The following is a 14,319-nucleotide window of genomic DNA, read 5'->3' on the forward strand; positions in this document are numbered from 1 at the left end:
CAGGAGAAGCTGGTTCCAACTCGCTCCCCGTTGTGGGGAGGGATGGGGGTGAGTGAGTTCAGCTCATCCTGCTCTCATCTCCTTTCACATTAGTAGCATCAGTTCTTTGCTTGAAAGTATCATCCAGGCCCTTAGCTGAGCTCTCTCTTCCAGTCTCTCTCCCTTCTTCTGTTCCTCTCAGCAAAACTACATGCTTGTCTTTTTTAATTTAGCAGGTGACCACTATGTCACCCTCCCCCATTGTGTCTCAAATTAGCACTCTTGAGGTCAGTGTATCAGTTACTGCTGGGGTAACCTTGACCTCTCTCCCAGCTGTCCTCCCTCTCTGGAGCTTTGTATTCTGCCCCCAGAGCACTGTGTTCCACATGGCTGCCACTGGAGGGGGTTTGGTGCTGAGCAGCTGCACAGCCAGCCTGCCTCACAGCCAGCTGTTGTTATGCAGTGAGCCCTGCATGCCCAGATGTGGGTGCAGTGTCCTTCTAGCTGTGAGGGACAGACCTCGCTGTGCCACTGAGTGGCTTGGGGACCTCTGCTCTCCACTTCATGCTTCACTTGCCTGTGGTGACCCAGATGAGGGCAGCTTGGCAGGGCAATGGGGAGAGCAGTAGTGCCCATTTGCAGGACAAGGGGTAGTGTTTACTCCCTGGTGAGACCCCAGTCCGACAACTTTGGTAATAAGCCCTAGGTTTGTCTTGTGAAATGGAGAGAGTGAGGAAACGGGATGATGTGTTGCAGTTGATAGGAACACAGGAAGGCATCGATACTGGTCTGCAGGCAGGCTGCCAAGGCAGCGTGGCTGCAATTATGCATTCAGGGAGCACTGTGGATCTCAGCAGTGGGGGCTGTAGAGTCACTTCAGTGCAACCACCAGCTGATTTTCCACAGATCAATAACCCCCTTCCTAGCATGTGCTGGCTGGGCCTTATCTCTGTGCTCACAGGCATGTGGGACTGAGCCCACATGCTGTCTTTACCTGTTCACTTTGTCAAATGGGGCCTGTGAACCATGGCCTAGAAGCGTGACTGCTGTGACAGCTAGAGAGCCTTGTTAGTCACTTGTGGGGCAGGTTTGCTTTGAAAAAGGATACCCTTCTGAAGGCAAGGTAGGTGAATGTTAGGATCAAGATAATGACTATGAAATACACATGTAGGTTGGTTGGAAAAGGCAAATTATATGAAACTAAATGGCTTGTATGGAATTCTCCTTCTAATGTCCTTTTCCTTCTCCATAGCTTCCCTATGAGCTGCAGGACATGGTGAATAAGCATTTGCACAGCACACAGGAAGCTGCAGGCCCTGGCCAGGAGGCAGCCCACACCTTGGCTCCATCTGATGTTGTGCCCACCTCAGTCATCGCCAGAGTCTTAGAGAAACCAGAATCTCTAGTTCTGAATTCAGCCAAGTCTAGCAGTGGCAGCTGTCCCATGGCTGAGGATGTCTTTGTGCATGTGGACATGAGTGGAGCCCTTCCTGATGCCTGCAACAGTGAGGGGCAGATGGGGAAGGAGGGAGCAGATGTGGGGAAACAGCAGAACGGTGGCTGCAAACCGCAGAGTAGTGTGGAAAGTGTGCCTGAGGAGGTGCCTGCCTTTGAGAAGCTAAGCCCATACCCGACTCCCTCACCTCCCCATCCTATTTACCCAGGGCGCAAAGTGATTGAGTTCTCTGAGGACAAGGTAAGGATCCCGAAGAACAGCCCCCTGCCCAACTGTACGTATGCTACGCGCCAGGCCATCTCCCTCAGCCTGGTACAGAGCGAAGATGAGAGCTGTGACCGGCACCGGACACTCCCCAGCAGCCCTGCTTCAGAAGGGCACCGTTCAGCTTCCAGCTGTTCCTGTCAGCAGTCTCCCAAAGCAGCCAGGGCTCATGGCTCTTCCCAGAGCAGCCCATTCAGCAGCCCTCCCCAAATCCCGAGCGCCTTTGCCAGCTCTGCCAGTTCTGAGGAGGACCTGCTGGCGAACTGGCAGCGTATGTTTGTGGACAAGGCACCCCCCACCTCGGAGCGAGTGCTGATGAACCGCACGGCCTTCAGCCGTGACACAGCCCCCGAGCTCCAGAAGAGGTTCAGCCGCTCCATGCAGGAGCTGGGTAGGGCAGCCTCTGCTTACTCAGATGGTGAGGAGTCTGCACAGAGCTGCAGCTGGACCGTGAGCCGGGACTCGAGTGTGGACACAGACAGCACTGAGTCCAGAGCCCGCAGGAGCCATTTCTCCTCAGACTATGGTACAGATTTCTCCCAGGATGAAGCCCAGAAGCTGTTGCTTGAAAGCGGTGGAGGCACTGCTGAGCCTGAAAGCCCCTCGCTAGAGAAGCACAAGGACTATGTAGACCTTGTCTTGCCTGAGAGCCCAGCTGAGGAGAGAGAAATGCTGCTCCAGGGAAACAAGGAGAGCAGCCAAGGAGGTGTCCAAGAGGAAAGTGGAGAAGGCAGCAGGGTCAAGCCTCCTTTCAGTCGGCCGCACCGCAGCCCTAAGAGGATGGGGGTGCACCACTTACATCGCAAGGACAGTCTGACACAAGCCCAGGAACAGGGCAACCTTCTCAGCTGAGGCAGAGCAAGAAGCAGCCGTACTTAGTGGAGCTGCGGGATGCCCTCATCAGTCCACCTGAGGGAGAAGTCTCCCTTAGTACCCTTCTCCCAGGGGAAATTTGCTCTGAGATTTTATATTTATTCTCTTCTTTTGCTACCTGGAAGAGCTGAGATCTCCCTTCCCTGGCACCTCAGACCCACAGTATAAGCACATACAGTGTGCAGAAGCACACCCACTGCCCTGACACACTCGCAGCTCTCTTCACAGCCTCACACTGGTGCCTGTACCAGAGCTAGTTCTTGGTACCCCTCATCCTGGTGCCTGTGCCTCTTTTTGCTCTCATCCCCCTTCCCACTCAGGTACCTGAGGCCCTGGGTGCTCTCGTGTTGTTTCCCTGCAGCTGCTCTGCTCTCTTAACCTGTGCCAACAGGGCAGAGTGCCTGTGTGGTGGTGTCTGATTCCCTGGGAGCCCCAGGGGCTGTGAGTGGGGCACGAGGACTCTCCCAGCAGACGGCTGTGTGCCGTGGGGATGTGCTGGGATTGCTGGTGTCTCATTTTCCTGATGGGTTTTGTTCTCCCCAGCTGCCCACTGGGTGGGTCTCTAGAATCTGCCTCCGCAGGTCGCTGTCGTGTGTCTCCAGGACTGGGCTCAGCACCTGGTCCCCACTGGGGCAGTGCACAGGGGCTGGTGCTGCGGTGTGGAGCATGGCTGCTGCCCGCTGAGGTGGTTTGGGGAGGCGGTGCCTGCTGGGTGCTGGGGTTTGTATTTGTGTGTCTCCTCCCTCACGCCTCTTCCCCTGCTGTCTGTGCTGTTGTTTTGTTTGAACGGTGCTGGTGCTTTGCTCTTGGGTGGGCTTCTTTCTTCTTTCCAAGCCTTTGGTTTTGGGGTGTATTGTTTTTTTCTTTCCCCCACCCCACATAAACAGACACAGCCGTTGGCAGCCGGTCTGATGCCTGCACTGAGGGTGTGTTGAGGAGTCTCAGCTATCAGAGCTGCGCTTCCCTCTGATCCTGGCCTCCAGCCTGCAGAAACCCCTCCAGATTTAAGAACAAGGTCTTGCCCCAGGCAGGCAAGGCGTGAAGGATGCTACCGGGCTTTTCTGGGAAGGGCTTGGTGCAGGGCCAGCAGGGATGCGAGGGCAGCATGCTGAAGAGCTGCTCCCTGCAGATGCACTACCTCATGGCTCAGCAGCAGCCCTTCACCAGGGTCTCCTTGCACGCCCCCTTCTCTGGGAGGCTCCAGGCTCTGGTGCCTCTCTGGGGCCTCCCTTTCTGGGTAGGGCTCTCTGTGTGTTTTTCCTATCGTAGTGTGATAATTGTGTCACTTCTCAGTCTTGTGTGCTCAGTGTCTTGTTGGGGGGGAGGGAAGGGGAGAGGTCTGTAGATGTAGGTATTTTTTTGAGGGCTTACAAAGCCCAGGCCTCCTGTTTTAATTTTGTCCTGTGCCCTTGTCTGTCTGGTGTTTCTTGGCTTCTATGGGGGTGTGGGGCAGAGAACAGCCCAGTTCCCTTCACCATACCCCCTTCAAACCCTGCCCTCAGCCTGCTGTCTGGTTTTTGAGTTGGGTTTGTGTTGTCCTCCCAGCCTACACCATGCAGGCTCTTCATTGGTCTGGAGGAGAGCATCCTTCTCTCCAGGAGGGAGCATCTGTTCATATACTGACATCAAGATTTGCAGCCAAGAGCTGCCTGGGGGCCCTGCTCCCCTCCCCAAACCCCTGTCTCTGTAAAGGGCTTGCAGCTTGTAGCTGGGGCCAGCCAGGGCTTCAGCTTGAGCCTGGAGGCTCCAGGGCCAGTGAAAGGGAGCTGCAGGCCTCTCTGGCAAGCCGTGTAGGTTGTTTTATGTACTCTGGGCAGAGCTGCTGCCTTACTCACCTTGTTTCCCACCTGAAACAGTTGTGGAGCTGGATGCCACCCTCTGGTGGGGAGGTGGGACTCAGTATTTCACTGCAGTGTTTCGCTGTGCAGACAGGCTGGTGCTGAGAGTGGGAGCCTCCTCTGAGCCTGCAGGGTGTTTATCTCCCCTGTCCCAGTTGTGGAGGGGCAGGGGGTGTCCTTGTGTTTGCTGCCATCAGCCACTCCACTGCTGCATTTCTTCTGTTCTTCTGCAACACTGCTGAGGGTTTGCATCTGCAGCAGTTGCCAGATCCTGCCTCACAGATGTCACCTGGGGTTGGCTGCTCACTGAGTGAGCTGCTCTGGCTCTGAGGCTGTTGGTGGGCTGCAGCAGGGGAGGCATTGTCCCCCAGGGCTCAGCCCCATCTCCCCTGAATCCTGGCATGCTGGTCAGTGGACAAAACTCTTGCTGAGGCAGCTGGTGCTGATGGTGCTGAACAGAGCTGGACTTGCTCTGCTTTTGGTCAAGGTAGACTGAAAAGCAAAACAGTGGAGGGGTGGCAAAGGTGTGCCCAGCACCTCACCAGACACTTGTGCTTTGCAGCATTAGGCTGCTGACAGAGCTTGAGGGGGAGGGATGGCCTCAAGCAGCAGAGCGCTCTTTCCCTGTGGGCATTGTGTTCTCTGCACTCCTGCCCACCTCCAGCAGTATTGGCTCTGGGGCCTTGAGCCCATCCCACTTCCAGTGTCCCAACTCCAGACTGTTATTCTGTAACTAATGTGGTTTTTTTCTGAGATTTTCAAACTGATGTATATTTTAAGACCAGAAATAAACTATTTTAAAAGTAGATAGCAATGGCTATATTGTACTTCATACTAGTTAAGAGACCTGGACTGGAATGATCCTGAGCATGTGAGGGTGTAGAGCTACTCATGGCACAGTGTCCCAAGTTTGTTGATCTGTGTGTGCCACCCATTGTCCCTTCCAGGGAGGGCAATCCTGTGACCTGTAAGCTGGTGCTGTACGCGCCCCTCGGTGTTACTCGTAAGATTCCGCCTATCCCATTTCACATATTTTGCTGGCTGTACTGGCTGATCTGTCTTGGCAGACCTCCACATTCCCATCTAGTGTAGGATAAGGTCTAGCTAATCCTTTTAATAGTTGTTGGTTTTCTTGGAGTCCCAGCGTTTGGAGTCATCTGGGAGTATCATTTCAGAAAGAGTGACATGGGACCATGTAACATACCCCCTTGCTGGGGTTTATAATTCTAGATTCAGTGTTTTGTGTGAGGAGGGAGGATTGGGGATGACTGGACATACCCCAGACAGAAAGCCCTCCAGACATGAGGCAGAGGTTTCCTGCAGGATGCTGATACAGTCGATTGGAAGTGTTTCCTTCTCACGTTGAAGGGTGCTGCGGAGGTCAGAGGGCTGTGATGAGCTTTCCTCCATCTCCCAAGTGAGGCTGCCTGTGCCTTTCTGACCTGGCTGCATGCAAGCCTAACACTGGAAAGAGTGTCTTGTTTCTTTGTCCCCGTAATTAATGATTTTATTCCTTGTTCCCTTGAGTAGCAGCTGCTGCCACAATTTAATCTTCTAGCCTAATCTGAGCCTTGAAACACGATCTTCCTTGTCAGCGGGGGACGTTTGGCCAAACAGCGCAACCCACGGCGCTGGTGCGGGCTGAAGCCTCCACCAGGGTGGGCACGGCTGGTGTCAAGCTCCCTGTAAGCTCGATTAGCCCAGCCCGCTTCCTCCTGGCCCGAGGGAGGGCCTGGGGGACAGAAAATGGGGCTGTCACCGGCCTGTCCCCGGGGCCGGGCCCAAATCGTGGGACAGCCCGTGAGGCGGCGCGCGAGGGGCTGGCGCCCCCTGCCGGCGCTCCGGGCCCGCGGCTCCTGCCCGTGCCTGGCCTGGACGGGCCCGCAGCGCCTGCCCGCGCCTGGCACCTGCCCGTCCCTATGGGCATGTCCCGGGCCCTGCCCGCGCCTGGCACCTGCCCGTCCCTGCCGGCACCTCCCGGGCCCTGCCCGCGCCTGGCACCTGCCCGTCCCTATGGGCATGTCCCGGGCCCCGCCCGTGTCTGCCGCTCTCCGCACGTACCCGCCGGTCCCTGCCCGTAGCTGCCGGCGCCCGCCCTCCTGGGGTCGCACAGTGGCGGAGGCGGACGCTGCCGAGTGGTGCCACCACATCTGTGACCTTTATAAAAGTCTCATCGCGACAGCAGTACAAGCGATAGAAAGGACATCTCTTATACACATCTGAATAAATACAGCCTGCGCCCTGCGGGCGCAGCCGGGCGTGGGGGTGGCAGGGCGGCGTGAGCTACACATGCGGCGACGGGGACAATCACAAGCGGCCGGCGAGGCGTGTGACGACACAGACGTGTGCAGAGATTCGCTGGGCCCGGGCTCCTGCTCGGAGCCGAGGGAGGCATCGACAGGAGGTGAGATGTGTGAGAAGAGGGCTGGGGAGCCCGGCTGGGGCTGGCGGGTGCTCGCGGCTCTCCTCGGCAGAAGCAGGCAGGGTAGCCCAGCTACATTTCTGTTTCTGCTAAGAGGCTGTCGCCGAGGCCGGACGTCATCAGGACCATCTGGGAGCTGGAATCTGTGTCGAGAGAGGGAGAGAACCGTGAGCCGTGAGGGCTGCCAGAGTGCAGGGCTGTGCTCCACATCCAGAGGTGTCGATGAGGAATTAAAACACCGCAGGGTGGGAAGAGGACTGCTGAGAGAAGTGTGAGATTAAGTAGGAACTAGGCGTGCTCTGGGTACACAGCAGAACAGAATCGATTTTTGGGGAGCGGGAGAAAGCAGAGACAGCAGCAGGAGGCCAGAGGAACACCAGGTCTGAGTACCCCCGACGTGCAGGTGATCCTGGTTGTGCTGGCCCAGCCATGCCCTTACCCAACCCTGCACAGGCCTTTAAGTCTGCACTCATCGAGTGTTTCTCAGTAGAGACAGTGTCCAGGTGGGGCAGGCTTCAGGCTGCACGCCACCCAACACCACACAGGGTGGTGGTGTTGCCTTCCCAAGAGCAGGGAATGCCGTGGGCAATCAGCCATGTTACAGCAGTAGAGGCCTGGAAATACTGACTTTCTGCACTGCATGAATGGAGGGTTTGTGCAGCCCTCCCCTGCCTGCCTTGGGGAGGTGAGGGCAGCTTGCTGGCTCTGCCATGGCTCAGAGCAACAGCCAGGAGCACTGTGACCCTGCCCACAGCAAGGGAACCAACTGCAAGGAGAATGGGCACGCATAGCAAGTAAGAAACTTAGCAGGGTACCAGTTTCCCATCCGGAAGCCTTTTGAAACTGGAAAAAAAAAAAAAAAAATTTTTTTCCAGGATGGGAGGGGGGAGATCTCTAGTGGCCGTCCTGCACATTCAAAACTACTGCAGGGGAATCTCAGTTTCAGGAATCAGTTTCTGAAAACTAGATCCAAACCTTGGCCAAACTGTCATTTAATGGTTTTTATGGGTTTAATAGATGAGGATCCAGATGTTTTGAGGCTCAAGGATTGGTTGTGCTTGTCTGCTGGTAGTATGATATGAGAACTGTGAGGGATGAAGGACAAATGAAGGTAAGAAAAGCAAACCCTCAAACCAGCTGGATCACAAGGTAGGCATGACAAAATGCAATATCATATATGCAAACTACACAGAACAGAGTACTGCTAGCTCCATAACACACCTTTTTTCCATTACAAGTAACAGACAGACAGTGGCACCTGGCTAACCTTTCACACGTTTGGGACGTAGCGATAGGAACAGCTGATGCTGTGCGGATTGCAGGGACGTTCTGGAAACAGTGAGGAATGACACAAGTTTTGGCTAGGATATCTGGCAAAGGCTCCCAAGATCTTTAATATTCCTGCCCTTGAGTTTTAAGACTTTCAGATTTTGTTCCTGCAACATCAGGAAAAATGCCTCAGAGGTACCGTTTCCACTCTTTGCAGCAGCTGCATTGTCCTTGGAGGCTGCCTTTCCAAGAGCGGCGCAGCCCAACGCTGTTTAACATGAAGGTCACACCTGGAGGTGTATGTATTCCATGGAGGTTGTATGTGTTCCAGTTCATGAGAAGAAGGAACAGACCCATTCACCAACCCCACTGCAAGAGGCCAGTGGCACTGAAAACATCCCAGACTCCCCAGTTCTTGCCCCTCAGCTCCTGCCCCCCAGCTCAGCTCCCGGAGCTCTTACTGTTCTGGCAGATCCAGGGGTTCTTCTCCCTCGCTGTGATTTCGTGGGCCTCTGTCTCCTCCTCTTCCTCACCCTCTGAGAGAAGATCAGAGATCTGCTGCTGCAGCTCAGGGCTAATGTTGTTCTCCGCCAGGATGAGTGTCCGTAGGGCTGTGGGGTAATTCTCTACCATGTCCAGCAAGGTCTGGGGGGAGAGTGAGATAAACAGGCTGACAAGCATCATAAAAGCTGAGCAGAAAGAGTGTCAGTGCTTTGTCTCCCTGCAAACTCCAGCCCTCCTCTCCTTACTTCTACCTTTCCTTGGCCTTGATCTCCCTTCTTCAGGCTTTATGAAAGACTGAGGACTTCCCATCTTCCTGTGGGAAGAGCCAAGCTTGGATTTTCTGGCTCTGTCTAAAGAAGGGACGGCTTTACACAGTTGCTGTCAGGCCCATTCCCTCTTACCACTAGAAGCTGGAGATCTGAGAGGAGAGTCTGTGGAACTGAGCCTTGGCCTGTGTTTGTCCAAAGAGATTTAGTTCTGATTTTCAGCCAAAAATCCAACCTCATTTCTTCCAAGAAAACAGCCAGGGGAAAGCAAGAACTGCCCCTGGGTGCGGGGAGGGTGTGGACTCCAGTGTGTGGTTGGAGGCAGGTGTGGGTCCTGGGGCCTCTGCAGACACCCAAACCTGTGCCCTTGAGGTGTCAGTGATGCTGTAGAGTAACTGTGGGCTTCCATACCTGAGCTGACTGGTTGGTAAGTCCTGTTCCCTCCAAGTCCAGCACTTCGAGGGTTCGGCTGGAGGCCACAGCGACAGCGAGCATCCCGGCTACCTGGTCACCTGTGGGAGGAGCAAACCAGGGCTCTCAGCAGTGCCTGCCTTCCCTCATGTAATGCCACATGCCCTCATGAGCCTGGGGCTGTCATGGGAACATCCTCTGTGTATTTCTGCCATCAGACAACCTTCCAAATCTGTTCCCTCATGGTGGAAAAAAAGCTGTTAACTGAGAAAAGAGACAAGGAAAGGTGTGCCATTCTGTGGTTATGGGACCAGTCACTAATTATCGGGGGAACACAAAGGAACACTGTGAAATCGGTTTTATTCCCCAAGGAACCATATCTTCCCAAATCTCCTTCCTACTCAAGGAGGCAAGGGCCTTTAACAGTCCCAGTAGGGCGTCCTGGACACAGAACAAGAGCTGAATACTTCTCTAGGGAAAGGCTGGAGTCAGACAGAGGACTCTGTACCAGCTGGCAGACTGCCTCCCTGCAAAGGGGGTGGACCTTGAGGGAGGATGCAGCAGGATAAGGAGCACTGAAGATTGATGTTGGTGAAGAGACAAGACTCCAGAATGCGTTCTGGCATTCTCTATCGAGGGCCAAGATACCATACAACCGTGACACCTTCCCTTGGAACAAAACCCAGACTGCTGTCAAGTAACACCCTGGGGCTTTTCCTGTCCAAGAGGAGGTACCTGGTCAGTGAAGAGGGCCTGAGGGAGGCTCTGCTTGCAGGCAGGTTGAGGAGGGGTGTGTCATCCTGATGCTCAGAGAGGCATGGCCCGATCTCCTCCTCACCACCTTGCAGCAGAGCGGGAGAGAGTTTGTTTCTATGGCAACGAGTGCCAGGCTCTCCTCCTCCTCCTCCCTGCTCCTCCAGGAAGATGAAGGGGGGAGCGTGGGGACATACTGCATCTGCCAAGCCAGCTTCAGTGCCCAGGGCTTCAGGAAGAAGGGAGACATGGAGGGTCAAACGTGACGACAAAGGCGATGAAGGGGGCAAGGCGCAGCCTCCTTTCTGCACCTCCCTGCAGGGCATGTGGCAACACAAGCAGAGCAGCGAGCGTGGCTTCCCCTACAGCTGAAGGTGCCTGGCAGGGTGAACTTGCTGCTGGGGAACAGAGGGCACCTATGCAAGGAACTGCCCCATCCTACTCTTGATGCTCTACTGCCTTTCCAGAGCTTGGTCCCTGGCCACCCACTGGTGCAAATGACACCAACACTGAGAGGCAGGACTGCTCCTCCTCCCTAGCCCCCAGCTTACCTAAGGGGTTGTAGTCCAGGTTCAGCACGCGGAGCTGTGAGCTGTGAGCCACTGCAATGGCTAGGCGTCCCCAGCCTTTACTTGTGATGCCTGGGTTGGCACTCAGTGTTAGCTCTTTGAGGCCTGGAGAAGAGAGAGAAGCCAAACCAGAGCCTTAGGGTCCCCAAAGCAGTCACAGCAGAACTTGTTCAGCTCACCAGAACAGCTTTGGGTTGTGTCCCCTTTACTCTGTAGGGCTTAAGGGCTTGGTTTGCTCTGACAACTGTCATCATATATTTCAGTGATCAGTGAAATATTTCAGTGCCTTCAGCTGTGGCCCTTCATTTAACCATGCTGCAACTGCCCCATTTATCTGCTCTCCCAACCTGCATCCTGCTTACGCTAAATAGGAAACAAAATGGAAATTAAGGGGTGTGTGAGGCAACTGACTGGGTGAAGAAGGTGGCAGGAGGTGACAGGCTGGAGAGAGGATAACAGGGACAGTAGGCTCCAAAGCCTGCACCTGAGAGGAGTGGCCAGCAGAGATAACAGCATCAGTGGCATTGTGCACACACAGAGGAGGAGGTGCTGGGAAAAGGTGGAAAGTACTTTAAGAGTCAGAAGAAAGGAGTGGTATTACCTCAGCACATGCCAGCTCTCAGATTGAGTGGGTCACTGGCCTCACACCAGCAAAGATCATTCCCTGCAAAGACCTGAGTCTTGGCGTGAAGACTGTGACCATGCAACTACATACTCATGGAGTGCACCCGCAAGCAGGGACAACCCCCAGGCACTGATAAAAAAGCTAAGTGCTGAGGCACGGGCCCACAATATATTTATCTATGGTGATTATCAATACACAAATGCAAAATAATAAATTCAAAGTCCAAGCTGTCCTCTCCTCCAGTTTCAAATGCTGCTGACATGAACCAGAAGCAACCTGTTAGTCCCTGAGCTGCAAACTGCCAGCAGGACAGATCAGTAGCAGAAAGCCCGAACCTGCCCAAGGGAACCAGTCATCTATTGCTTGGCTTATCTGCTTTTGTTAACTTAGGGGAAATAAATCCTTAGCCCTGGCAAACCATAGAGCCTGCCTCCTCCAGAGCTGAGGGTTTAGTGCTGCATACATCTGATCTATGTGAAAGCTCCACCAGTCATTGAGCAGCCCACCGCCCCTGATGCTTACCAGACTTAGCCCCATCAGGCGGCAGGAGCCCACAGATAAGGTTGATGCCTTCATCACCCAGCATGCAGTCTCCTAGATCCAGAGCCACCAGCGAGGGGTGGATGGAGAGAGCAGGGTTGAGGAGGGCCAAGCCTGCATCTGTCAGGGGACTCCCATGGAGGCTGTGCAGGTAAAAAGGAAAATTACTACGGAGCCTTCTTCCTGGGGGCTAACTAACCTGACAGGGAGGAAGAAGGAGACAAAATGAGGTGGATGACAAATACTAACTCCAAGTGGGCAAAAGGCTTTGAGAAGCCTCTGTCGCTACGGTTTGCTGGCTGCTACTGTGGCCCTCCTCTCCCGGCCGGGACGAGGGGTGCAGAGGATGCCAGCGTTGAAGGGGCAGCCCCACCACCGGGGCTGGAGGGTCGGGACTGAGAGGCAGGGCCGTGCCCAGCCGGCGGGGGCAGGGGTGGCTCCCTCCCAGCCAAGTGACAGGCAGGGGCTTACCCTCCGCAGCGTCAAGGGCATTTTCCCTCCGACAAGACTGAAATTCAGGGGCTGGCCCGGAGCTGATAGTCCCCCGAAAGAGCCGTCCCCGCCGGGGAGGGCGCCGGGGCCCCCTCGGCAGCCCCCGCCCCACTGTACTCACAAGAGGGACTGAACGGAGCGGTTCGTCTTCAGGGCCTCGGCCAGCTGCTTGACGCGGTTGATGTTGGAGACGATGCCCAGGTTGAGGTTGAGCTGCGCGAGGGAGCGGGACTCGGCCACCCCGCGGCAGACGTGCCCGAAGTCCCGCTCGGAGAGCTGGCAGCCCCGCAGAGACAGCAGCCGCACCGAGTTCTCCCGCAGGCTCTCGCAGATGTCCCGGATCTCCGCCCCCGACAGCGTCTCCCCGGAGATCTGGATAGACCCCGGCAGCATCTTCCTCCGGCTCGGAGCGCCGCCGATCCCGGGGCCGCGCCGCCCGGGCGCCGGGGGAGAGCCGCGCTGCGGGCCGGGGCGGGCGCCGCCGCCGCCGCTGCCGCCGCCGCTGCCGGGCAGTCCCGGCCCGGCCCACCGCCGCCCCGGGGGCGGCACCGCGCTGCCTCACCGGCGGCCGCCGGGCCGCCCCGCTCCGCCCGGCGGGGCGGCGGGACCCAGGGCAGCCATCGGCGGGGGCTGATCCGCACCGGGGCGCCGGGTCGCGCCGCCCCGCAGCGCCGAGCGGGGGCCGGGCAGCCCCGCCGGTCCCGCCCCGCTCCGCCCGCACCTGCCCGGCCGCCCCGCCTTCCCCCGGCTGCCGCCCCGAGCCCTCCTCCCCGCCCGCCCAGCGCCTCCCCGCGGGACGGAGCAGGCCTGGAGGGGGGTCCGGCATCCCTCATCCCACCCCGGCATCCCGCCCCGCATCTTGGGCCCCGATGCCGTTCAAAGCCCGCGAGGGGCGACGGCAGCGCCCGCTGGCACCTGTCCGCTCCCCTGAGATGGCGGGGCCAGGGCCGGCCGGGCTAGGTCCCCAACACTGGGGGTGCAGGAGGAGAGGGAGGGTGGAAGAAGCAACTGGGAAAGGCTCTCCTTGCCAGCCCTGCTCCCACCCTCGGAAAGGGGCCCAAGCCATTGGGCCACGGTGCGCTCTGGGTGCTTGGTCCGAGGAACTGTGATGTTCCATGGCTTCAGCGGCGTTTAATACTTAAACCTACTAAACCTGAATCCTCGACCCATGGCTTAGTGGCGAGGTCAGTCTGATCTGCTCCTCATGGTTCAGAGCTTGCAAGAGCCAGTGCTTGGAGGCAGGAGCTTGGAGGTGAAAGTTGGAGGGTTGGGGCAGGGCCACAGACTTCCTTATCCCTGAGCACACAGCCTGTGCCCTCAGCCTGACCTGAGGTATGTGGGGCACACCCCACATCTTGCTAATTCACAGGTATGGATCACAGGGATTTTCCCCCTCTCTCCCCGTTGAGTAATCCTGTACTGGGAGAGAAATAGGAAGCAGGGCCCCTGCGTTTTCAACTTCAGTGAGCCGAAAAAGGAAGGCAGTGATGTGGAAATTAGGTTAAACCGCCTAAGTAGGCAGCTTTCTGCACGTAACTAATCTGGCTGCTGCATATAGCAGCGCTCAAGTGAATTCCAGCCCAGTGGGTAACACTGGGACAAAACCAGGCTCCTCTGCTTGGTTTGCAGGCCAGGGCCTGGGAGAGGGGATGGAAAGCGAAGAGAAAAATAGGGTGTGGAGGGGGATATGGAGCAGATGAAATGGAGCAGCAGATCACCTGAGCTGAGGATGCATGTTAGGTCCTGAATGAGGCAAGGGGAGCAGCAGCTTTAAGACTTTGGCTTAAACTCCCAGTGTGGGTATCACCACACCCTTTGAGTAATCCATCGCTGCTCTCTAGAGTACCTACACGTCCCTCTTTTTTTCCCTGTTACACAGAGATGCATGACCTTGATACTGTTCCTGCAAGATACACCAAGAACAGATCACTGGCCTCGCAATTCATCTGTGCTACAGTATGAGCAGCAGCTGCAAGCATCCAGCTGTGGTCTAGCTGTGGTACTGTGGCTTTCAGAAAAGGAGCAGCTCATCTCTAAGGTCACATTAAAAGACCCAGG

At 56.3% G+C, this 14,319-nt stretch overlaps 2 protein-coding genes across 5 annotated transcripts in view; one reads left to right on the forward strand and one right to left on the reverse strand.

Annotated features, from left to right (window-relative positions):
* Nucleotides 1-5,218, forward strand: part of TJAP1 (tight junction associated protein 1) — a 40,345-nt gene extending 35,127 nt beyond the window's left edge. For all 4 annotated transcript variants that reach the window (XM_066178616.1, XM_066178617.1, XM_066178618.1 and 1 more), the window contains one exon: nt 1,232-5,218. In XM_066178616.1, the coding sequence (XP_066034713.1) occupies nt 1,232-2,551 (1,320 nt within the window). In that variant the 3' untranslated portion in view covers nt 2,552-5,218. The remainder of the gene's footprint in view (nt 1-1,231) is intronic.
* A 1,328-nt stretch (nt 5,219-6,546) lies between these two features.
* LRRC73 (leucine rich repeat containing 73) lies at nt 6,547-12,727 on the reverse strand. Its single transcript, XM_066178620.1, has 6 exons — nt 12,383-12,727; nt 11,752-11,912; nt 10,587-10,709; nt 9,283-9,383; nt 8,563-8,746; nt 6,547-6,975 (listed from the first exon to the last, which is right to left on the reverse strand). Exons 1-6 carry the CDS (start codon nt 12,652-12,654, stop codon nt 6,905-6,907), a joined length of 912 nt encoding a protein of 303 aa, XP_066034717.1. The 5' UTR covers nt 12,655-12,727; the 3' UTR covers nt 6,547-6,904.
* Nucleotides 12,728-14,319: the final 1,592 nt, after the last annotated feature.

The sequence above is a fragment of the Chamaea fasciata genome, unplaced genomic scaffold, assembly GCF_029207755.1.
Source record: "Chamaea fasciata isolate MVZ Bird 193981 ecotype frontalis unplaced genomic scaffold, bChaFas1.0.hap1 SCAF_3, whole genome shotgun sequence".
Lineage (NCBI taxonomy): Eukaryota > Metazoa > Chordata > Aves > Passeriformes > Sylviidae > Chamaea > Chamaea fasciata.